We start from the raw sequence: 24,162 nt of genomic DNA, 5'->3' as shown, positions 1-24,162 counted from the left end.
CATTAGACTTTCACTCTCAATCTCATACAGCTCTTTTTGATTTACTGCTCCCTAAATGCATGACTCTGCATTTCTTGGCATTAAATCCCAGCTGCCAAACCAAGCTCTCTTAAATCATCTTTCATTCTCTGTTCCTCAATATGCCCACTTTGTTGCAGATCTTAGTATCCCGGAGTGGACATGCCTGAAGGAGCAGAGACAATGAAAGGAATGGCCTGGAACACAGATCCACTGCTTTTTAGAGCAGCAAGAGGATTCTGCTCCAGCCACAAGAGAGAAGAGGAAAGAATGAGCCTGGAGTAGAGAGCAGGCTCTACCTCCCTAACCCAGCCCCTCCCCTTCTGTTGTTCCTCTCCCCTCCACTTCCTCTTCTACTAGGAACAGGAGGAGAAGGGGTGATACTGAAGCAGATGCTGCAGAGCAAAAAAAAAAAGACAAAACGAGGTTGAATTAACACAAGTATAAAAATATGAGTAATAATGCCAGTCATCAAGGCTTCAACCCTGGCCTTGATGAACACCATGGCTCACAAGTTTCAAGCTTGTGCTAATTCAACTCCTTTTTGTGTCTGCTATCCAGTGCTTAATTTCTGGCAGACCCCCCCCCCCCCCCAACGGTAAATTGTTCTGCCTCCCCCATGGAAACAGAATGGAGCTGATGGTGTAAATCAGTTCCAGCTCCCTGCAGAAACTGAGCAGAGCCAATCATGGCAGGCTCATTTCTGGCCCTCCAGACCCCAGAGAAAGCAGAGCAGAAAGAGATGGAGCTGCTTACCCTGAAACGAAAGCTGCCACATTGCCTTCATTTTTGTGCAATTTCCTGGTATAGTTGAAAGGCCAAGTCAGAGGATGGGAAGGGGTGAAGAGACATGAGGTCAGCCTATCAGCCCCACTGCTTCTGCTGTGTGTGTTCACATACTTCTGAGAGAGAGAGAGTGCGTGGGAGATAACTCACACCCGTCTCCTCCCCCATGCCCTTCTACCCCCCTCCAGAGTTCCACTTCCTTTTTGTCTACAAATTAAGCCCTGCCTGTCGAAAAATGTACAGCACTATGCAACATAAGGTGGGACAGATGTTAGACCATAAAAACAAGTACAACAAAAAAAAAAAACAAACAAAAGAAAAAACAAAACAAAAAAAACCCAGAAATCCTCAATACCTTCACTAATAGCCAGAATTTTTGCAACATAAGTGCCATTGACTACATTTATCGACTCCCGATCAGGTATTTTTGAAAGTCTTATTTCAGCAGTAGTAGGATCAATGGTGAACCAATTATCCGGATCATACTCTTTTGCATACCTGTTGTAAGACAAAAAATATGGTAGTAAAATCATAATTGAATAACCTGGTCTGATCACACAGAAGTGGGGGGTGGGGGGGGGGGGAGGAAGAGGCAGGGTTTTTTTTTTTTAAAATAGTATTTATTGTTCAGAAATATTAAAACAAAAATTCTTACTGAAAAAATTTTTTAGAATTTGAGCATGCCTCCTGAACAATAGGGCTGCAAGTTGGCACTTGCTCTCAGTCTATTTATAAATGAAAGATATCTATCATAACACCCCATCATCACAAGTGCCACCATCATCAGTGTTTTAGGAACTGTGCAGAATTGAATCTTATTAGGTTGTGAGAGCTACTCTTAAGCAAATTCATACGTACCATCAGTTACTGAATGGCTATACTTTCCTGGAACCCAGAAGAGCGAATAAGAAAAATAGAATTTTTAAAATCTTTTATGCACTGTGCAAATAAAAGATCAATTTATTTATGAAAATATTAATATCTTACCTGACATGGTCTGCTATTTTGCCAGTATCTCTACTATAGGCTGGGTATGATCCAATTAACTGGTTTTTCACTGTAGTTTTCTTATTTTCACTAACAGAAAACGGCTTTATTTTAGGCTTAAACTCAGGACCTTCCAGTACATTCTTCACCTTTACTTTGACTGGAACTAATTTTCCAATAGAGCTGCTGCTACCACCACTGCTAACAGAACTGTGATATGCTGCTTTATTAGACACAGCAACCTTCAGTTCAAGATTTTGCATTTCTTCATAATCCACTTCCTATTAAAACAAAACAAAAAAAGTAAGAATCAATCTGATCTTGTGAAAGTAGCATTTCAAGACCTACATTTGTTTCAGAAAAGAAATTGAAGTACTTCAAGTTTATCAAATATAGCAGCATAAAATGAGCTATTTAGAACTAAATATTTTGAAATCAAAACTATTTCCACCCAAAAACTGGAATGGAAACCTAGTAACAGTTTGAATGTTACAGCTATAGTTAAATGGTCATATATAAAACTGTATAGAAACTGGAAAGGTACAGCATTCTTCTAAAGGTTCTCCAAGTTATATAATCGTTTAACTATGAGCTCATGAACAGTAAAGACCAGCAAGGTTGAAAAGCTTCATCAATGGACATAGCAGTAAAGCGAATTGAACTGGAAACACAGAAGCGAGCAAGGTATTTTCTATAACAATCTCAAATGAAAATGAACATTGTTAAAAAGGTTTTTCTGAGGACCAAGATAGAAGCCCAACAGAAGACTAAAAAGGATCCAAGCTTTTGCCCCACCATAAAACAAAAGCTGTGATTCAACAACTGCAACCATTGTTTGATTACGTCACACAGAAATAAAGAGCATGTTAAACTGAATGCAAGGTGTGTGTTTTCTTAGTGATGTCAGATTTCAGAGGCTCAGAAGTTTTCCTTTCATTCTGCATCAGGCAAAACCGATAAAAATAGGCTTCTAGATGTTCATGGGCGGCCCCCCCCAGCACAGATGTGGAGGACCAATGAATAACCTGGCGCCCGACGCCGGGCCACCCGTTTGGCTTGGAGGAGGGTGAGACACTGCCATCGAGGGAGAGGCGGCCATCAGGAGATTTAAAAGCCACCAGCTCTCCTCAGCTCAGCCTCTTCGGTCCCGTAGCAGAGCCGATTCGATCTCCAAGCCGGCTCCTTTCCTGTTGGCAGATAGTCCACGACCCACCTGATTGCTGGCGAGTAGTGCTGATAGCACTCTCACTCTAGCTAATTTAAAAAAAATAAAAATAAAAAAGAATAAATACTTCTTTAGTTTTCCGTTTGGGGGATTTTAAGCGTTTGGACTTTTGGCTGTTGAGTTCCAGCAGACTAAATATTAGAGCCACCTACCGCGTTTGCAACCACATCCGCTGTGCATTTGTTCCGGTTCTGAGACCTTGCTCCTATACATTAAAAAAAAAAAATCTTAACATTGCAATGTGTTAAGAATCAGCAGACACACACTTATCTGTAAGGAGGTACTGCCAATGTTTGTGACAGAAGTCCTTGAGGTCCATCTCCTCGGCTGTGGCTCGGCAGGCCCAGCCCAGTGCGCTATGGAGGTTTTAGGCACCGCCATCCTTAAGATGTCCATAGGTCCGGAACCTTCAGGTTCTAACTCCATGGCACTCCTGCTCACTGGCGTTTCTGACCGAAGGGGAGCTAGAAGCAGACGGGAAGGAGGTAGGGCACTTGGGCTGCCTCAAGGAGTAAAAATGGTTAACAAGGTGTCTATTAAATGTGGGGGAAAAGTCAGAAAGACTTCAAACAGAAAACGTAATTCGGCCAATTCTGCAAGACAAAGGGGCCAAAGAGGAAAAGTGCTGGGGGTTAGCAGCAGCTGTGTCTGTACCTACAACACAGAAATGCCACAGCCCGCTCCTGATGAAATTGAGGGTCAGGTGGTTCTCCAGACGGAAGCCATTCCACCTATCCACCCTATTATAGTACTGGAAACAGGTACACAAAATCCTGCCAGCCACGTAGACGAAGGGAGGAGCTGTGATACAGATCCCCATCCTGGCCGGCTTCCCACTCACCTTCTGAGTGTTTCCACGAAAGTCCAGATCTATGGCACAAGCTGTACCCAGTGGCACTCCCATGGATCCGGACACTTTCTTGCATTATTGGGGTTACAGGTCTTTCGATGTTGATCCCCCGGCCTGGGCGGGAAAAATGGCCACGCTACTCCCTCAACTCATTTAGATTTCCATCGCACCCCTAATGGGATTTCTCACCATATTCAAATAGTGGTAAGGAATCTGGAGCACGCAGTCACTACCGTGACTGATACAGATGCAGGCATGATCACAGGGTGCGGCCTGCAGCGCCTTCTGGCAGTGAACAGCAAGATGGAGATGGCAACACATGCAGTCAGCAGCAATACTTAACAGAGCACTCAGCCGTGTCCTATCCCAGTGATGTTGGTCACAGATCCTTGACACCGAAACAGATGGAAATGAGTCCTACACCGGTACCGCGGCCTATCAAGGAACAGGGTAAGTCTGACATGCAAAGCGTAGATAAAGTTTCTTGAAAACAGCACAGAGGTAGGGACAGGTGCAAACATGCAAGGCACAGGCGATCTTTGCCTTCCTCAAGTGGTGGATCCTCCAGCTCACCTCTCTCTTCCTCCCATGTTCCTAATCTAGGGCAAGTTGATCAGATGGTGAGGACACTATTGGGGACTCCCGCCAAGCTGCCAGAAACGGAACATGAACTTTGGGAATCAGTTCCCAAAACCCTCAGACATCGCATCAGGAACAGGCACTTCACTGTGTTCTGGTTGTTGGAAGGGCATAGGAAGAGGGGCCAGACTAAGCAGGAGAGGAGAAAAGAACTGGAAACAGCCAAGCCCACAGAGAGCATTCGCGCGAATGGCTTCAGTAGCGGCGAGTGCAGAGCCCGCAGCAGTGCAGTCCGTTCACATACTTGGACACTATTTTGGGTGCTTATAAAGAATACAGCGGATTCGCATGGCTCAATTACGACGAGGCCTTTTGCAAGAGAATGGCCAGTAAGTCCATATCTTGGGAAAGACCGGATATCAGTCTGTAGCTCACAAAAATTATGTCACAGGCTTTTGACTCCAAAACGAGTTTGCAGCGCTTTCACAGCGAGCAGGCATTTGGGGGGCAAGCCAAGTGCATGCAAGGACCAAGCGGCGCCTGCTGGAAATACAACTGGGGGGCCTGCTCCGCTGCTAATTGCAGATATAAGCATGTCTGCACACCCCACCTGGCAAATAAATGTACGCAAAACAAGTAAAGGAAGGATATGGATCATCTCTCGCCAACCCCTGGAAAGGGGCAGGTGATGCTTCCCTGGTTGGCACGATATCCCAACAGAGTAGGGGTGAATACTGTTCTGAGTGGTTTCTGAGATGGTTTTCTATTCCCTACATGGGAACAACTGCAATTCGCTAAGGTGGTCGATGCCCCTTCAACTCACTTTCTGGCTGACATTGTCCAGGAGAAACTCAAAGAGGTTCAAGCTGGGATACATTGCCAGCCCTTTCACGGAACCCCTTTTGGGGCACCTGGTGCTATCCCCACTAGCAGTCATTCCCAAACAGAAAGAGTAAGAGTTATTGTCACCTGCCCAGTGGCAATATGTAGGCATTATTGACAGGACTCTGCACCTAAATTAGACTCCCCTGTTAGGGACTCTAATGGCTGTGACCATTTCATCCAAATTGTGTGTCATGTTTTCCTTGTGTGTGTAATTGGAAGAATCCAGCTAGGCTGGGTGGGGTAGAATCATAGGTGTCCAGGCTGCTCGGTTAATAAGCTACAAAACCAAGTTTACTTTGTTAAAAAAAGAAAAGAAAAGAAAAATAAAAACCCCCAACCCAAATCAGACCATCAATATTATTTAGATATATTTTGGTTTAAGTTAATTTCTTCTTGTGATCAGTAATGGAAAATAATGCTGCTTCTGTTGCTCATCCATTATTTACCCATGTTCTATTAAACACCTTCTAAGGAAAAACATTGCAAGAAATCACCTTCACAAGCATCAAAACTCCCTCATTGGTTGCAGAATCTGTTTCTATTTTGAAGTAGCCATTTTCATTGCCAGAAAGAATTGTGAAATTTGCCAGCCAGTTATCAGTGTGCTCTTCATCATTGTCAAAGGCTTTCATGCGTAGTATTTCCACATTGGCTACGTTTTCGTCAACACTTCCTTCATACTAAAAAAGAAAATTCATGACTTTAAATACTGTTGGCTAGAAAGATACAGATATGCCTAACTATGAATCCAGAGTTGAATATTAATTCAATACTGTAGCTCAACTATTTTTGCAAGGGGGGGGGAGGGTATTTATTTCAATTTACATACAACCTCCCCACCCAATGAGAGGTTGTCCTAAGCAGTGTACAAAAGAAATATTAGATCTAATGAATAAATTCAGATGAATCCACTAGTTCCTGGTAAAATCTAAATGAAAAAAAAAAATGAAAAAAAAAAAAACTTCCCACAAACAAGCACATAACTAAGTAGATAATAGCTAAAAACAGTAAAGAACTTAGAAGCAATTGCATAGCTTCTGCAAATCATGCACTTTTTAGTACTACTTAAAAGTTGCTCACAACAGTATTACAGAGCAAAGATTGCATGTACTATGAAGGTAATATGCATTTCAATTTACCATTTCCTTTTCAAGCACAGGTATATTGTCATTGACATCCAAAAGGTTGATACGGACAGCACATTTCCCAGTCCTTCCAGTTTGATCTCCACCTCTGTCCTTCACTTCCACATTGAGTGTGTAGAAAGCTTGTTGCTATTTTAAATAAAGATTTTTTTTTTAAATAAAAAAAATCTACTCAGAACTTATTTGGACATAAAACATGATTTTCTACACCTTTGTGTTTCCAGGTTAGCCAGCCAGTTATTTCTATAAGACTGAGCTATCCTTATCATAAGGCTTTATCGGCCTGGTTCCTATATTAAAGGGCTCTTTATTCCCCATTTTCTGTCTATGGGGAAAATGTTTAATACATAGGCTCTCAAGTGTGAAATTTAGGTTTGTGCATGGTCTTGAGTTCTTGCTACTTGGAATGGTGGTGCTCAGAAAAATTATCAAAATGGTATGAGCACAGACTAATGACACCACATGAATTTTCTGCTGTTTTTGTGGTAACACTGGCATCATTTTTCAGAGAAAAGATGCAATAAAAGGATACAATGTACTTTAACATCTATTTTCTTAAAATATTTACAGCCTGAATAATGCAATACAATTCATTCTATGAAGGTTTCTTACACTATAATTCTGTTATCCTTAATGCACTTGTGCAATCTGCATTAACATTAATGTGGAGTTGTGTACTTAACATGGACTAGCATAATAAAAATACAAAGGTCATTAATGTTAACATGGTATTAAAGCAAATCACATTAAGTAATGTAATTTGTGCTAATTTGCCAGTAATGCAACCCCTCCCCCCCAAAAAAAAACCCCAAACAAACCCCAAAACACACAAAACTATATTTACCAGTGGTGTAGTTATGTTCTTGTGTTGCCCTCCAGCGCCTGAAACAAGGCCCAATATGGCCCGCAATGTCCACCAGGCCCCCCCTTTCTCCAGCCAGACTGAAGAAAGCTCTCTCCAGATCAATCACCTTTTCCTCCCAAACCAGAAGCAATGCCTCTGTTGGTCACCCGAAAAATCATCTTCCCATCCCTCCTCCCCTTTGGCTTCTGTCGAAGGGGGTCATGAAAACTACTACTGCGCTGCTATGCAAAACAGCACCATGAAACTTATTTATTTAAATTTATTTAAATTAATTTATATACCGGAGGTTCCTGTATAATATACATATCACCCCGGTTCACAAAGAACAGTAACTATCGCTACAAATAGCGGTTTACATAGAACAGAATAAAAGAAGTTTTACATTGAACAAAAACAAAGTAATAAGTTTTACATTGAAGTCAGCATGTGTAAATTTCTGATTAACAAAGGAAGAAAAAAATAGATCTGAATAACTCGTTGTGGGCTTGAAAAGACTTTTCTTCGTGTTCTTGGCTCTAGGGGAAAGCTTGTTTGAAAAGCCAAGTCTTAAGTTTCCCTTTAAATGTAGAGTGGCATGGTTCTAAACGAAGGTCTGGAGGGAGCGAGTTCCAAAGTGAAGGGCCTGCTGTGGATAATGCACGTTTCCTCAGAACGGATTTCACAGGTTGTGTGATTAGTCTGTTCTGATAGGCGCTTCTGGTTGGTTTCATAGATGTGTGTAATTGAATTTGGAATGTTAGGTTGAGAGGTGCGATGTTGTGTAAATGACTTATGCAGTTGTGTAAATGACTTATGCAGTCATTTACCTACAGCCTGCATTTCTCCAAAGTTCTACCCCTTCTTATCCACTCTACCCGTTTTCTAACTTCTTTTTTTAAGCCATTCAGTAACAACATTACACATTGTTCCTGTGCTGCCAGAAACTGATTGGTAATACAAGAATATTTTGCCAGTCCCAAGCTTGTCTCATCTATGTACTATGGATGAATATCTTAAAGTGAAACAAAAGATAGGAAAGGTTACTTTTTTTTTTTTTTTTTAAACTGTCTACTTTTTCCTCTTGTTCAGGAATTATAGACAAGATCAACCTTCAGTCCTGACCACTTCGCCCCAAATGGTATGGTTAACTACTGAGAGGGGTGTGTGTATGTGTGTGTGTGTGGTTGGGAAACAAAACGTAACACCTAAAAGTTTCTAATACCTCTCTGTCAAGGGAAGATACCATTGTGCGAATTTCACCTGTATCCTTATTAATCATAAATAGTTGAGACTGTCCAGGGTCTTGAGAAAGGATCCTGAAGGCAAGTTTAGTGTTTAAAGTACCTTCCTCATCTGCATCTGTAGCATTTACCCTCATTACCACGGTATCTGGAAAATAAAACACATACCATTAGGAATATAAGAAACTGTGAAATGGACCAACCCAAAGCAGTTCACAAAACATGAAAATACAACAAACAGCAATACATCATAAAATATGTCACATACAATAGCAATATACGTCACAAATCCATGTATGTTTATAAGGAATTTTGTCCTACTATTGACAGAGAACTGTTACAAGTAAACACCTTTGCTTTCTCTGTGGACAAGCAGGATGAATCCAGCCTCATAAATGGGGATTCTCATGATGAAGGCTGCAGTACTTATTTGTATATTTGTTGAATGGAGATGTAATGCGACCCTCGAGAAGCAGACTGAGAACAATTGAAGCATTTAGTTAAACAGATCTCTCAATAGTGCTTGACCGAAAAACGGCCATCTCTGCATCAGTCTTCCTCTAGACAATAGTGTTTTGTGAAAAGTATGTATGGAGGACGAAGTAGCTGCTATGCAAATGTCTTGAACTAAAGTGGAACAAAGATGAGCTACTGATGCTGATGTCCTAACCTGATGGGCTTTAACTTTGGTAGAAAGATGCTTTCCTGATTTTGTACAGCAAAATGGAATACAGTCTGAAAACCATGTAGATAATGTTTCTTCACTGAAAAGCCTTTTCTGGTTTATCGATGAAAGATTTAGTTGTAAGTAAAACAATAATGCCCTCCCCTACATTTAGCATCAGAAGAGTTTGCTCAGCTTATCTGCATGAGGGTTTTGGAAAGAAGGCTGGTAGAACAATAGATTGATCGAAATGAAATATGAAATACAACTTTTGGCAAAACTTTTAAGGCTAGTTCTTAGTACCATTCTTGAAAAATTTAAGTAAGAGGTTCTTGAATCACTGAAACTTGAAATTCTCTTATTCTACATACTGTTAGGAATAAAACTTCAGGATAAAAACCTGAGATCTATTATAGCAAAAATTTCATATGACTAGATCGATGCTGCCAGTACTAGACTGAGATCCTACTGCATTGAAATACCTTTAGCTGGAGGATAAAGAGTAGAGAGACCTTTAATACATTTGACAATGACAAGATGCTGAGAAATTAGTTGGCCTTCACAATGGTGGTGGGTAAGCTACTACAGCACTTAAATGCAGTCTGACTCAATATGATTTCAAAACTTTGGAATTCACTACCTGAGATGTTACATCTGATAACAGACAGAGAGAGTTTTAAATGTGAGCTAAAAACATGGCTGTTTAGAAATGCATATAATCTTACTTAAAATCAATAGAGTGTAAGATAACGACTGTATCAAGAAGGACGAGGCTTTAATTTGAAACATGAGGAATACAATTTTGACAAAAGAGCGAGGTAATTTCAATACTAAGAATGACAGCAGCTTTTTGGACTAGAAGTAGGACAGAAGCAACGAAATATGAATTACAATGTGCTGATTACTATGATGTATTAGCTGTTATATGTTTTTAGCTAGCAGATTAATTTGTATTGGAGCATTTCACTCTGTGTGTGTTAAATTATGAATGTTATTTTGTAAACTGCTGTGATCTTGATATGGAACGACAGTATATAAAATGTCTAAATTAATTAATTAATTGAAAAGGCAAAGAAGACAGTGATGTAGAACTGAATAGGTCTTAGTCTCTGACCAGAACACTAAACAACAAATCTCTTCTACTTGAAGTTATATTAATGTCTCAGTTTTCTTGCTGTTCACATTACTTCTCTTATTTCAGTGGAAAAAGGCACAGACTGAACTAGACTACTTTCAACATCCATAGTGGCAGAGCTAATGATGGAAGGATTGGATGAAGATGTAACCCATTGCTCTGATAGCAATGCTGGAAACATACAGACATGTAAGGCAGAGCTATTGCTAATCTCTGCAGCCATGGAAATTGGACTTGGCAGGGCTAAAAAGGTGCATTTAGAATCATTGTTCCTTTGCCCTTCCTTAACTTCATGATAGTTTTTGAGATGAGATGAAGAAGGGCAAAACACAAAGAATGGCAAAGACATTGGATGCTAGAGCATTTGAATGGGTCTCTTTAAGCACTATAGTGTAGGGATGTGAATCGTTTATCTGACGATTGAAAATATCGTCCGATATTTTCAATCTCGTCAGATATCGGGGGGTCCCCGATAGCGATAGGAAACCCCACGATTAATTTAGTGGGTTCTCTTATTATGGGGGGGGGGGGGGGCAGGAAGAAAGGTCACTTAAAAGTAACACAAAAAACACAGCCTGACCCTTTAAAATTAATTCTTTAGTATCCCCCCACCCTCCGGACCCCTCCAATCCCCCCCCAAATTTTTAAGTACCTGGGGGTCCAGTGGGGGTCCCGGGAGCATTCTCCCACTCTCGGGCCGTCGACTGCCAGTAAACAAAATGGTGCCGATGGCCCTTTGACCTTAGCATGTGACAGGGTATCCGTGCCATTGGCTGGCCCCTGTCACATAGTTGGAGCAATGGACGGCCGGCGCCATCTTTTTGTTGCTGTGCAGAACTCTCCCTTATCCATAGCATCACTTTAGGTCCTACTCCGGAACACATATTGGCACATAAGTCGTAGATTTTAAAAGCGCAGCTCGCGCAAAAATGCCCACATATATGCGTATGCGGGCCATGCACGAGCAACACTGACTTTACGAAGGTGCAAAGTACGCGCGTACATACCTGTGTACGTGTCAAGAATAAGGAAGTGGAAAAGGGGCGGGAATGGGTGCTCCAGGGCAGGGCCAAGACTTACATGCATAAGTCCGTATTTTAAAAAGGCTGACCATGGCACACGTCTGCTTGTTAACTGCATAACTTTATGAGGAGCAAGTCTGGAGATCTTGAGTTTTAGGGCTTTTAGCACATAGTGAAGGTTTGGGGTCAAGCAGGGGGCTTTCAGGATGAAGAACCAGAGGGGTCTTGAAGACCTCGATATGAACTGGGCAAACTGGTGGACTACTTTGAAAAACTGATTTTTATGTGTGTAAAAGCTGCTAAAGCCCTAACAAAAATATGTGCCGGGGGTGTGTGTGTGTGTGTGTGTGTGTATTTTAAATGCTACATACGTACTTGCATGCACGTCTTCAAATTACTTGTCTCTGCTCGCGCCCAGATACACATTTATGGGTGCACGTGCATTCCTTTTAAAATTAACCTGTAAGTAGGTAGCATCACCTTATCTGCTTATTTTTGTGTTGTGTATGTGTCAGTACCATGTCCCAAACCATTCTCAGCAGGCAAGAAATACCAATTACTCTGCTGTATTTAGAATATATATTTGTTGTATGCTGGTCTAGCTGAGAGCCAGCATTTTTGCATAGATATGATACAAGTACACTGCCAAATCTGCTCACTAATTGCTCCAAATATCCTTAACTGCTCTTCTTACCATCAAGAATTTATTCCTTTCTTCCTCCATTCCCACATCTCCTCATCCGCAATTTGAATACTGTGTACAATTCTGGTCGCCGCATCTCAAAAAAGATATAATTGCGATGGAGAAAGTACAGAGAAGGGCTACCAAAATGATAAGGGGAATGGAACAACTCCCCTATGAGGAAAGACTAAAGAGGTTAGGATTTTTAAGCTTGGAGAAGGGACGGCTGAGGGGGGATATGATAGAGGTGTTTAAAATCATGAGAGGTCTAGAACAGGTAGATGTGAAGAGGTTATTTACTCTTTTGGATAATAGAAAGACTAGGGGGCACTCCATGAAGTTAGCATGGGGCACATTTAAAACTAATCGGAGAAAGTTCTTTTTCACTCAACGCACAATTAAACTCTGGAATTTGTTGCCAGAGGATGTGGTTAGTGCAGTTAGTATAGCTGTGTTTAAAAAAGGATTGGATAAGTTCTTGGAGGAGAAGTCCATTACCTGCTATTAAGTTCACTTAGAGAATAGCCACTGCCATTAGCAATGGTTACATGGAATAGACTTAGTTTTTGGGTACTTGCCAGGTTCTTATGGCCTGGATTGGCCACTGTTGGAAACAGGATGCTGGGCTTGATGGACCCTTGGTCTGACCCAGTATGGCATATTCTTATGTTCTTCTCTAGAAGAGATTGTGTTAGAGATGGAGAATTAGCTAGAAAAAGTGCTTCATCTAGCTGAGGACAAAGTCTAACCACACTTTTTGCACAGAAGGGCACTATTCCAATGAAGTTGACTGATGTGCCACAGAAAAAGCATCAGATTCCAGAACTAGAATTGGTAATAAGGATACTGAAGAGGATTTTCCATGCCAAAGAAATATTTCTGTATCTAAGGTTATCTACACTGAAAAATTCTGCACCAATGCAGATAGAATAGATAGCTCTGGAGCGTGGATGATTTCTAATGCCAGGAAGTACAGTTCAGACATATTGGTGCTGAAAGTTGATGGTACCCCAGACCTCAGCATTGATGGAATCTTGGCAGTGTTTCTGTATGGATGGCACCTTAAATATCAAAATCTCTGATCTCAGGTAAAGCAACTTCTAGTAATTCCTGTTTAAAAAAAAAAAAAAAAAAAAAAAAGGTACTTCTTTAAGAGACCAGAAATATGGTCTTTATGGTTAAAGGACCCATCCTTTGGAATGGCCTGCGATTGGAGCTCCAGATGTCTTTTCAGAAGCTTTTTCTTAAAAGTTGAATTTTTTGTATTTTGTGATGTATATTACTGATGTATCTTGTAATCTCTTTGGAACAGCTGGTTTGTATAAGCAGAATAATTATTTTAAATAAACAGCCAATAAGATGAAACTTGGCCAGAGTTGGGCAGTCTCACTTTTAGTTTGGATTAATTGTAATACATATTTTACTTTCCGAGGCAACGGTCTTATGTTTTTTTCCACATCTGTGGCTATGCTTGACAGACTTCAGCTTTGTTTTTTTGGACCATCCTTATCTCGGATAATGTCTTTATCGCCGTGGAAAGATATACTTAACTTTAGATATGGACACTTAAATGCTTTGTGATGTATATTACTGAGATGTTTTATGTATCTTGTAATCTGTTTAGAACTGCTAGTTTGTTTATTTAAAATATTTATATTCTGTTTATCAGATGTCAATGGTGCCATCGATTTTGGTGCTGATAGAGCAGCGGGGAACTTACCATCTTACAATCTTTGAGAACTAGGCAAATCTCGGCCCTGTTTTCTAAAAACTTTGGGCATAGTAGCTTTAGGTAGTAGTCTATTTGAAGAACTTTTAGATTTTCTGTCTACGTGAAGAACTTATTCTCCTCTTCAAAGTTCTCTATTTGAGCACTGAGACATTCCAGGACACTCCGGACAGCAGGACATAAGAGCAAGGCCAAGGTATCACAAACATCTCTTGAACTTTGTCCCTGAAAAAGTTTCCTCTGGCACAGGGCACATCTGCAAGACTTTTATTCATATCCTCTCAGAGGCTTGCTGACTGATTCCATGCAAGCTGTTGGGCTCCTATAGAAGTGGCTGAAGTACTGGCTGTGGTAAGCAAAGGTTTTGTAAGTGGAACGGATGAGCTATTTTTCACATTCCTCCCCACCAGCGGAAGTCTGCCTACAATGGGTCTGTCGAATCTGTTAGAGGCTTTAGCTTTTGCATGCATTCATGTGATCCCAGGTACTCAGCATAGACCCTAGAAAACCTTTCCTCTCTGCCCCAAATATGTCCAATAACTTTGGGTTCTTTCCAGGAGAAATACTGGAGTGGTCATGGGTGCACTTAGCATGTTTCAACACCAACTCCACTAATATTGAGTAGTCCGGCAGCTAGAGGACCCCAAAACCCAGGGAAGCTTGGACCCTGCATTTTAGACCTGGGTTTTGGCCACCTGCGGGCACATTGTCAGTGTCTGCCACATCCTTATTTGGAGGACCTGAAGGAGCTCATAGACAGCTGTAGGATGCTCTGACAGTTGTAGGAACTGCAGAAGACCAAAGACATCTATTCTCAGGTCCTTTTCCTTCCTGACACTGATGGATAGTGCCTTGGCCAGATTATTCAAGAACTCGGAGTAGCAGAGATCCTTTGGAGGACAAATATATTGGGGAAAGTCTGGATTAGGGTCTGATGGGATTCCTGAAGAATCTTCCTCCTCCTCAGACCATAAGGGAACACTAAAATATGATCCCAAATAGAAAGGCAACTAAGGAATCTTCCACTATTCTGAGAGAGAAACATCCGGTATGAACTCAGAATGAACAACATCCACTTAATCCCTTTATGAATTGTGAGGAGACTCCACTGGATGAGGAGACTCCATCCTATGGCAAGGTCTTATTCCCAACTCCGGAAGCTCTGGTGGAGAGGTACGAACTGGCGCAGGACTCTGGGCAACCTCACTATGCAGGAAAATTTCCTTCACCTTGGACAGAAGAGTTTTCACCTTCCCTCTCTGGTCTAAGGGGTTAAAAGCAGCAAATAAATTCTTTACTGGCTCCGACAGCTGTGCCTCCACAGGCTGGGGAGCCTTCTGCACTAAAGTTTGAGGAAAGACATCTTCTAAAATCCAGATTGATTTATCCTCACTATGGGCCATTTGCAAGGCCATTGAAGAACTCTGCACCATGGCAGCTGTCTCTGCTGCAGAAGTGGCCAGCTCAGAGATGCTTCATAGCAGTTTTGTTGTCACTTCCCATCTAATACATGGATGGGGCAGGCTGAGCCTCTTGCTGTGCCCCAATCTCAGTGGCAAGACTCTTGGATTTAAGTAAAGTGCTCCTCGTGGATACAACTGATGGCACCTTGTTGTGCTGCACCGGGTCTTTGAATGGGAGCTCTGCGCTGAGGACATAGACGACACCTGGTCAGCTCCAGGTCCTTGTACGTGAGTGAGTCAGCACCATGGGAATCTTCTGCGCCATGAAAAAAACTGGTGGGAATAGTTATCCTCCCTCCTCAGCAATGAGGAAGGAAACATTCCACCACAGCCCTACAACTGACTGCACAGATTTTTTCTTTGGCTCAAATAGGGATGGCCTCAAAGGGGGTGCCTTGTGTCATTTTAGTGCACTTCTCGGTGCCCGGCCCAGTGCTGTTGCGTTCCATGACATGCTCGATCCAACCTGACCTGAGACAGATCTGGAAACCAGCAACACGGGGGAAGAGAACTCTTTCCGTGCTTGCAGGATCAAGATGAGGAGAATTCTTGCTTCAACTTCCTGCACTAAAAGCCTGACTATACATCACTTCTAAACAAGCAGAGACTCTGGTATACAGCTTGACACAGACTTGGGGGTTCTACTTTCCAGCATCTTAAGATCCTCCATTTTCCAGGCATGGTATTTCTGCACTCTAGGGACATCCAATCATAGCTGAAGCAATTGAAGGAGCCATGGTCCAGCAACCACAGATTTAGGCCTTGATGCTTTGAATATAGACTTCTTGGCCTTTTCTATACTCGTTTTCGAAAAAAAATTCTTTTTAAAGAATAGTAAAATTCAGTTTAAGGGGCTGCCAAGACAGCAGCAAAATAAAAGCAGCAATGAGGCAACATAGCACAAAGCTAGAAGTCGGAAAAACTTCGAGAAAGGCTGGCTACACATCTGTGCAGTAATTCAAAGAAAGATTGAGGGGCTCATGAGGCAGTGAGCATATGTAGTAAAGTCTTTACTGAGCAGCAAGAGCTGGATCCTCAACCGGCTGATGCCATCACCCACAAATAATTGTTAACTCATGCTTGTTTGTTGATAGCAAACCTAAATTTACTGTTATTAGAACCTTAAAAAAAAAAAAAAAGTTACTTTATCTGTGAACTGGGGTGTAAATTGTACCATGCTAAATGTGTAGAAAAGAGCAAACACCTGATAGTACCACTTTTTCTTATTAAAGAAAGAATGAGAGAAAAAAAAGATTACATTTTTTAAAAATAAGAATGACCAATAAATCTTGGAGTTTATTAGCATGTTTCACTGTTGCTCCACACCATGGTCTGGACAACTCTGGTGAGGTAATATGCACACACCAAAAATGATAGTGTTTTCCACATAATTGAAGTTTACTTAAAAAAACAAAAAACAAACACCATACCAAGTAGGGCACCTAATTTACTATGATAAAGTAAAGTAAAGTAGCATCTTACTTTGTGGGCTCATCTCTTCAACACTGCCAGTAAAAAAGTCTTGAGTGCACACTGGACTATTATCATTTATATCTATAACTTTAACTCGAAGATCTATTGGAGGTTCCACATTGTTTCCATCCTGATCCAAAGCATAACCTCTCAGCTGAAATAGAGTAAAGCATCACAACATACATGTTAAAAATGTCCACAGTATGTAAAATTGCTAATCATTCTTACCCTTATTTAAGCAAAACGGTACCGAAAATAAATGAAAAATGACAGAAGTTTCATAAGAAAAAAAATATAGTAGATTAACAGATTTAACTTACGTGAAGCATTTGTATTTCTTCTCTGTCTACTATTCCCGTTATGTTCAGATCTCCAGTTCTTGAATTAATTACAAACAAACCATACGGTGGTTCTGTTACCCCTTGACCAGTGATTTTATAGGTAATTTGTTTGGATACATCCAAATGAATATCAGATTGTATCTGAAAAGAAAATATGCACAGAAAAGGGGAAAACAGTTTTAAAAAAAACAGCATTAAAACAGCAACATTTTGGTTTATAATCAGATTTTCTTAGTTAAAATTATTGTAATCTTAAAACAAAATCTGCATTTAACACCAGCTATGAGAGAGAATATTGAGAAGTTACTGTTTACCTGATAATTTCCTTTTCTTTAGGACAGTCAGATGAATCCAAAACAAGTGGGTTATGTACCCCTACCAGCAGATGGAGATGGAGCAAACGGACGTCTCAGTATACATACTCCTGCAGTGATAGCTGCCTGCCAGTATTCTCTTCAAAAGCAACTGTGGACAGACTAACAAAACTTGATTAAACAGATAACCATTTCAATACTCAGCCAACACTTAGCTCAGACCAGAATATATTAACAATAGTCTAGGGACTGGACAAGCACTTACCAGTAATCCCTCTAAGACGTAGCCATGGAGAAGGAGCATAATACAACCATTCGGCAGCTAAGGGAGGGAAGCTGGATTCATCTGATTGTCTTAAAGAAAAGGAAATTAGGTAAATAGCAATTTCTCATTTCTTAGCGTCCAGTCAGATGAATCCAGAACAAGTGGGATGTACCCAAGCTACTCCCGAATAGGGCAGGAGGCTGCCCGCGGTCCAGTCAAAACTGCACTTGCAAAGGCTGCATCCTCCTGGGCTTGCACATCCAGCTGATAATATCTGGAAATCGTGTGTAACGAGGACCACGTCACAGCCTGGCAAATGTCGACGGAAGACAACAAGTGTCACTTCTGCCCATGACACTGCCTGAGCCCTGACCTGATTAAGTAACGGCTTCCCACCAATGTATGCAGCCGTGACTACCTCCTTAATCCAACAAGCCATGGGTAGCCTGCAAGGCTGGCTCTCCCTGCCTAGTACCACAGTGAAAGACAAACAGGCAATCTGTCTTCCAAAAAGACTTAGTAACCTCCAGATACCGGACAATAATGTCTCTCCTTATCTTTCTCTGTCCAGAGACAGCAGGGAGATGGACTGATTCAAGAGAAAGTCAGTGACCACCTTCGGTAGAAAGGAAGAAACAGTACGCAGCTGTACCAACTCTGGAGTCACCCGGAGGAATAGCTCCTGGAAAGACAAGGCCTGCAGCTCAAACTCTCCGCACAGAACAAATTGCCACAAAGAGACACCATTTTCAAGGTAGGTAACCGCAAGGTCAGGTTAAACATTGGTCTAAACGTAGGACCCACTAAGAAATCCAAAACCAAATTAAGACTCCATAAGGGCATCGGAAACCACAAAGGAAGACAAAGATGTTTCACTTCTTTTCTGGATGAGCCGACAAGGATCCGCATTCACCTGATCTCTGAAGCAGGCGACAGCCACTGCTTGTACCTTTAAGGAATTAAGTGCCAAGCCTTTATTCAAGCCATCCTGCAAAAATTCCAAAATGAGCTGGATATTGACTGAACAAGGAAGAGTACCTCGAACCTCACAACGGGCCACAAACTCGCTAAACCTGCACATAGACAAAGGAGGTGAAGAACTTCCTAGCTCGTAGCAAGGAGGAGGACAGTGCTGCAGAGTATCCACATTTCAGCAAGCAAGTCCTTTCAAGGGTCATACTGTAAGACAACATAGATTCGGATCTTCCTGAAGAATAGGACCCTGCTGCAACAGATCCCTGTGTGCTGGAAGCCGAAGGGGAGATTCCACCAGGAGCTGCTGCAGATCCTTATACCACAGTCTCCTGGGTCAATCTGGAGCAACCAAGAGCACCATCCCTGTGTGACACTTGATCCTTCGGACTAATCTGCCCAACATGGGCCATGGAGGAAAGACATACTGCAACTTGTCTTCCAGCAACTCCCACACCAATGCATCGATCCCCTTCAACTGAAGAATCGTGGAAATTTCACATTGCAAGAAGTTGCCAGCAGGTCTAGAAATGGAAGACCCCAGAGATTCAGAATCAGCTGAAACGCCTCTTTTGATAGTGCCCAGTCTCCTGGGTCCAGACTTTCCTGGCTTAGAAAGGCTGCTTTTACATTATCTTTTCCTGCTATATGTGAAGCTGAGATCATATGGAGATATAGTTCAGCCCATGCTTCATGGAGCAATTGGTTCAGGAACCCACAAGAGAGGGAGCTATTTTAGACTTAGGGGCGGATTTTCAGAGCCCTGCTCGCGTAAATCCGCCCAAAACCGGGCGGATTTACGCGAGCAGGGCCCTGCGCGCCGGGAAGCCTATTTTACATAGGCCTCCCGGCGCGCGCAGAGCCCCGGGACTCGCGTAAGTCCCGGGGTTTTCGGAGTGGGCGTGTCGGGAGGCGTGTCGGGGGGCGGGGCCGGAGCGCGTGGCGTTGCGGGGGCGTGTCGGCAGAGTTTTGGGGGCGGGTTCGGGGGCGTGGCTACGGCCCGGGGGCGTGGCCGCACCCTCCGTACCCGCCCCCAGGTCGCGGCCCGGCGCGCAGGAGGCCCGCTGGCGCGCGGGGATTTACGCCTCCCTCTGGGAGGCGTAAATCCCCCGACAAAGGTAGGATGGGGGTTTAGACAGGGCCGGGCGGGTGGGTTAGGTAGGGGAAGGGAGGGGAAGGTGAGGGGAGGGCAAAGGAAAGTTCCCTTCTAGGCCGCTCCGATTTCGGAGCGGCCTAGGAGGGAACGGGGGTAGGCTGCGCGGCTCGGCGCTCGCAGGCTATACGAAATCGATAGCCTTGCGCGCGCCGATCCAGGATTTTAGCCGATACACGCGACTACGCGCGTATCTACTAAAATCCAGCGTACTTTTGTTTGCGCCTGGAGCGCAAACAAAAGTAGGCTGTTCGCGCTCGTCTGAAAATCTACCCCTTAATTCTTAGTGGAACGTAGGATTTGGTTAAAGAAGTAACTTGGCAACAGTGATCATAACATGATCAAATTTAAACTAATAACTGGAAGGGGGACAATAAGTAAATCTGCAGCTCTAACACAATTTTAAAAAGGGAAGCTTTGATAAAATGAGGAAAATAGTTAGAAAAAAACCGAAAGGTGCAGCTGCAAAGGTTAAAAGTGTTCAACAGGCTTGGACATTGTTTAAAAATACAATCCTAGAGGCGCAGTCCATATGTAATCCGCGCTTTAAGAAAGGTGGAAGGAAGGCAAAACGATTAACGTCATGGTTAAAAGGTGAGGTGAAAGAGGCTATTTTAGCCAAAAAAACATCCTTCAAAAGTTGGAAGGATCCATCTGAAGAAAATAGGATAAAACATAAGCATTGTCAAGGTAAGTGTAAAACATTGATAAGACAGGTGAAGAGAGAATTTGAAATGAAGTTGGCCATAGAGGCAAAAACTCATAATAAAAACTTTTAAAAATATATCCAAAGCAAGAAACCTGTGAGGGAGTCAGTTGGACCATTAGATGACAGAGGGGTTAAAGGGACTCTTAGGGAAGATAAGGCCATTGCAGAAAGACTAAATGAATTCTTTGCCTCCGTGTTTACTAATGAGGATGTTGGGGAGATACCAGTTCCAGAGATGGTTTTCAGGGGTGATGACTCAGACAAACTGAACGAAAATGTAGAAGTATCCAGACCAGAAGGTACCTGAGGCGTACTCACTGAGCTGCCTTCCCCTGCTGAAGAATCAGTTAGGGGAATTCCAAAATCAGGCGCCCCACCTGAAACTTCTTTACCCAGACCTACAACTGGCTGAAGATAATTCTCCATAAGCCTCCAAACAGCACTGGCACAAGGCAGCGGGCACTTCTGGTTGCGATGTCCGTATATGGCAGGCAGTACAAAGAGAAAGAAGCTTAGGTTTCTTAGATAGATACGCCATTAGCCTGGCAGCATGCCGAGCGGTGGTTGGAGGCATGCGTCTAGCTGCTTTTATATTTATTTTTTTAGTTCGTCCCAAAAATTCGGCGTCTCACACCTAGCCATCCCAATGCCTAGGCGTCCCTAGTGATAGGTGCCGCAAATAACTTAAGCGCACAGCAATGCTGAACTTGTATGTACAGATAAGCGGAAGGTCAGTTAAGGCACTGTTGTGCATCCAAGGTAAGTCTACTAGGTCTGCCTAACTGTCCAAAAACTGGATACACAACTTGGATGCATAGCTAGACACACACACCGAATAGACAATACTGTAGAGGGAAGCCTAAAGAAAGCGCACAAAATGCTGTTAAGGACCACTACGCAGTGCACAGCAAAAAAACAACAGAGAGGGACCTAGCTGACAGAGGCTGCTCAACCCGCCAGGCTGCCCACGTCCCTTGACTTCCCATGGAGCATAGCAAATGTCAGAATGGCACGTCGAGCATGGAGATCGGAGGAAGGAGGAAGCCCAACACTAGTAATCCTCCTCCTCTGTCTTTTTTCAAAAAAATACCTGAGCGAAGCCTTACCTGGCTGAGTACAGAGACTATCTCCAGCTGTGGGAGACAGAGGATATTTGCTGTCACAGTCGTGCTTGGCTTCCTGCACCTGCTACCTTTCAGCTGCTTAACAGCTATGTCCACACCGGCTGAAAAACCATCCACTGGTCCAAGGAACTCATCTGAGGGACCACAGAAATCACCTCAGGAATTCCCAACTGGGGGAGGGACCTTTTGTTATCACCACAGGCACAGGCACATTTTCCTTATTTCTCCTTTTTCAAATCAAAGCAATACCAGTAGAGAGATGCACATCCACCATCTGCTGGAGATGGAGAATACTAGCAGGCTGATGTCACTGCTAGTATTCGCCATCTCATATACTATGATGTCAGTCTATTCCATGTTACCATTGCTAATAGAGATGTGAATCGTGTCCTCGATCGTCTTAACGATCGATTTCGGCTGGGAGGGGGAGGGAATCGTATTGTTGCCGTTTGGGGGGGTAAAATATCGTGAAAAATCGTGAAAAATCGAAAAATTGTAAAATCGCAAAACCGGCACATTAAAACCCCCTAAAACCCACCCCCGACCCTTTAAATTAAATCCCCCACCCCCAATGACTTAAATAACCTGGGGGTCCAGCGGCGGTCCGGAACGGGCTCCTGCTACTGAATCTTGTTGTCTTCAGCCGGCGCCATTTTCCAAAATGGCGCCGAAAAATGGCGGCGGCCATAGACGAACACGATTGGACAGCAGGAGGTCCTTCCGGACCCCCCCTGGACTTTTGGCAAGTCTTGTGGGGGTCAGGAGGCCCCCCCCAAGCTGGCCAAAAGTTCCTGGAGGTCCAGCGGGGGTCAGGGAGCGATTTCCCGCCGCAAATCGTTTTCTGTACGGAAAATGGCGCCGGCCATACGCGTATGGCCGGCAGTCGATCTCCTGCTGGCGCCATTTTCCGTACGGAAAACGATTCGCGGCGGGAAATCGCTCCCTGACCCCTGCTGGACCTCCAGGAACTTTTGGCCAGCTTGGGGGGGGCCTCCTGACCCCCACAAGACTTGCCAAAAGTCCAGCGGGGGTCCGGAAGGACCTCCTGCCGTCCAATCGTGTTCGTCTATGGCCGCCGCCATTTTTCGGCGCCATTTTGGAAAATGGCGCCGGCTGAAGACAACAAGATTCAGTAGCAGGAGCCCGTTCCGGACCGCTGCCGTTCCGGACCGCCGCTGGACCCCCAGGTTATTTAAGTCATTTGGGGGGGGGGTTCGGGAGGGTGGGGGATTTAATTTAAAGGGTCGGGGGTGGGTTTTAGGGGGTTTTAGTGTGCCGGCTCACGATTCTAACGATTTATAACGATAAATCGTTAGAATCTCTATTGTATTGTGTTCCATAACGGTTTAAGACGATATTAAAATTATCGGACGATAATTTTAATCGTCCTAAAACGATTCACATCCCTAATTGCTAATGGCAGTGGCTATTCTCTAAGTTAACTTAATAGCAGGTAATGGACTTCTCCTCCAAGAACTTATCCAATCCTTTTTTAAACACAGCTACACTAACTGCACTAATCACATCCTCTGGCAACAAATTCCAGAGTTTAATTGTGCATTGAGTAAAAAAGAACTTTCTCCGATTAGTTTTAAATGTGCCCCATGCTAACTTCATGGAGTGCCCCCTAGTCTTCCTATTATCCGAAAGAGTAAATAACAGATTCACATCTACCAGTTCTAGACCTCTCATGATTTTTAACATCTCTATCATATCCCCCCTTAGCCGTCTCTTCTCCAAGCTGAAAAATCCTAACCTCTTTAGTCTTTCCTCATAGGGGAGCTGTTCCATTCCCCTTATTTTGGTAGCCCTTCTCTGTACCTTCTCCATCGCAATTATATCTTTTTTGAGATGCGGTGACCAGAATTGTACACAGTATTCAAGGTGTGGTCTCACCATGGAGCGATACAGAGGCATTATGATATTTTCCGTTTTATTCACCATTCCCTTTCTAATAATTCCCAACATTGTTTGCTTTTTTTGACTGCCGCAGCACACTGAACAGACAATTTCAATGTGTTATCCACTATGACGCCTAGATCTCTTTCTTGGATTGTAGCACTTAATATGGAACCCAACAAGTTTCAAACTTATGTTAATTTATCCTCATTTTGTGTCTGTTACCATGTGTTCAATACACGCACACAGTTTCCTGTATAATTAACAGCATGACAAACTGTTGATTTTAAAGGTCATTTTTAGCATACATAAGCTTATATGTACTCAGAAAAAGGTGGACTCAGGAATATATAAAAAGGATGACTGCACAATTTCAATTCAAAACAAAAAATTTTAGTTAGGTTTGTAGCATGTCTTGACTTGATAAACTGCTGATTTTTCTACTTAGTAAATACTGTATTTGTATATAGTTTAACAACAAATGTTTTCAATAAAAATTGACTTTTGCATATTCAGAAGTGTGAATCATTATGCAAAATTATGCAAATATGTCACCGAATTTTGAAAGAACTGCCACATGAAACTGGGAGCTCCGACTATCCATACTGAGAAGCATTGTGATGACAGCATCATTTTATGGGGGATTCACTTGCAAGG

General features: G+C 42.8%; 1 protein-coding gene across 1 annotated transcript in view; it reads right to left on the bottom strand.

Annotated features, from left to right (window-relative positions):
• The window catches only part of DSG2 (desmoglein 2), a 110,771-nt gene that overhangs the window by 16,889 nt on the left and 69,720 nt on the right, over positions 1–24,162 (bottom strand). The window contains exons 4-10 of the mRNA XM_029591174.1: positions 17,049–17,210; positions 16,738–16,882; positions 8,542–8,708; positions 6,470–6,604; positions 5,825–6,010; positions 1,792–2,072; positions 1,160–1,302 (exon numbers count right to left, since the gene is read on the bottom strand). Coding sequence (XP_029447034.1) covers positions 1,160–1,302; positions 1,792–2,072; positions 5,825–6,010; positions 6,470–6,604; positions 8,542–8,708; positions 16,738–16,882; positions 17,049–17,210 — 1,219 coding nt within the window. The remainder of the gene's footprint in view (positions 1–1,159; positions 1,303–1,791; positions 2,073–5,824; positions 6,011–6,469; positions 6,605–8,541; positions 8,709–16,737; positions 16,883–17,048; positions 17,211–24,162) is intronic.

The sequence above is a fragment of the Rhinatrema bivittatum genome, chromosome 2 (genome assembly GCF_901001135.1).
Source record: "Rhinatrema bivittatum chromosome 2, aRhiBiv1.1, whole genome shotgun sequence".
Classification (NCBI taxonomy): Eukaryota; Metazoa; Chordata; class Amphibia; order Gymnophiona; family Rhinatrematidae; genus Rhinatrema; species Rhinatrema bivittatum.
This window is presented reverse-complemented; position numbering and strand designations above follow the sequence as displayed.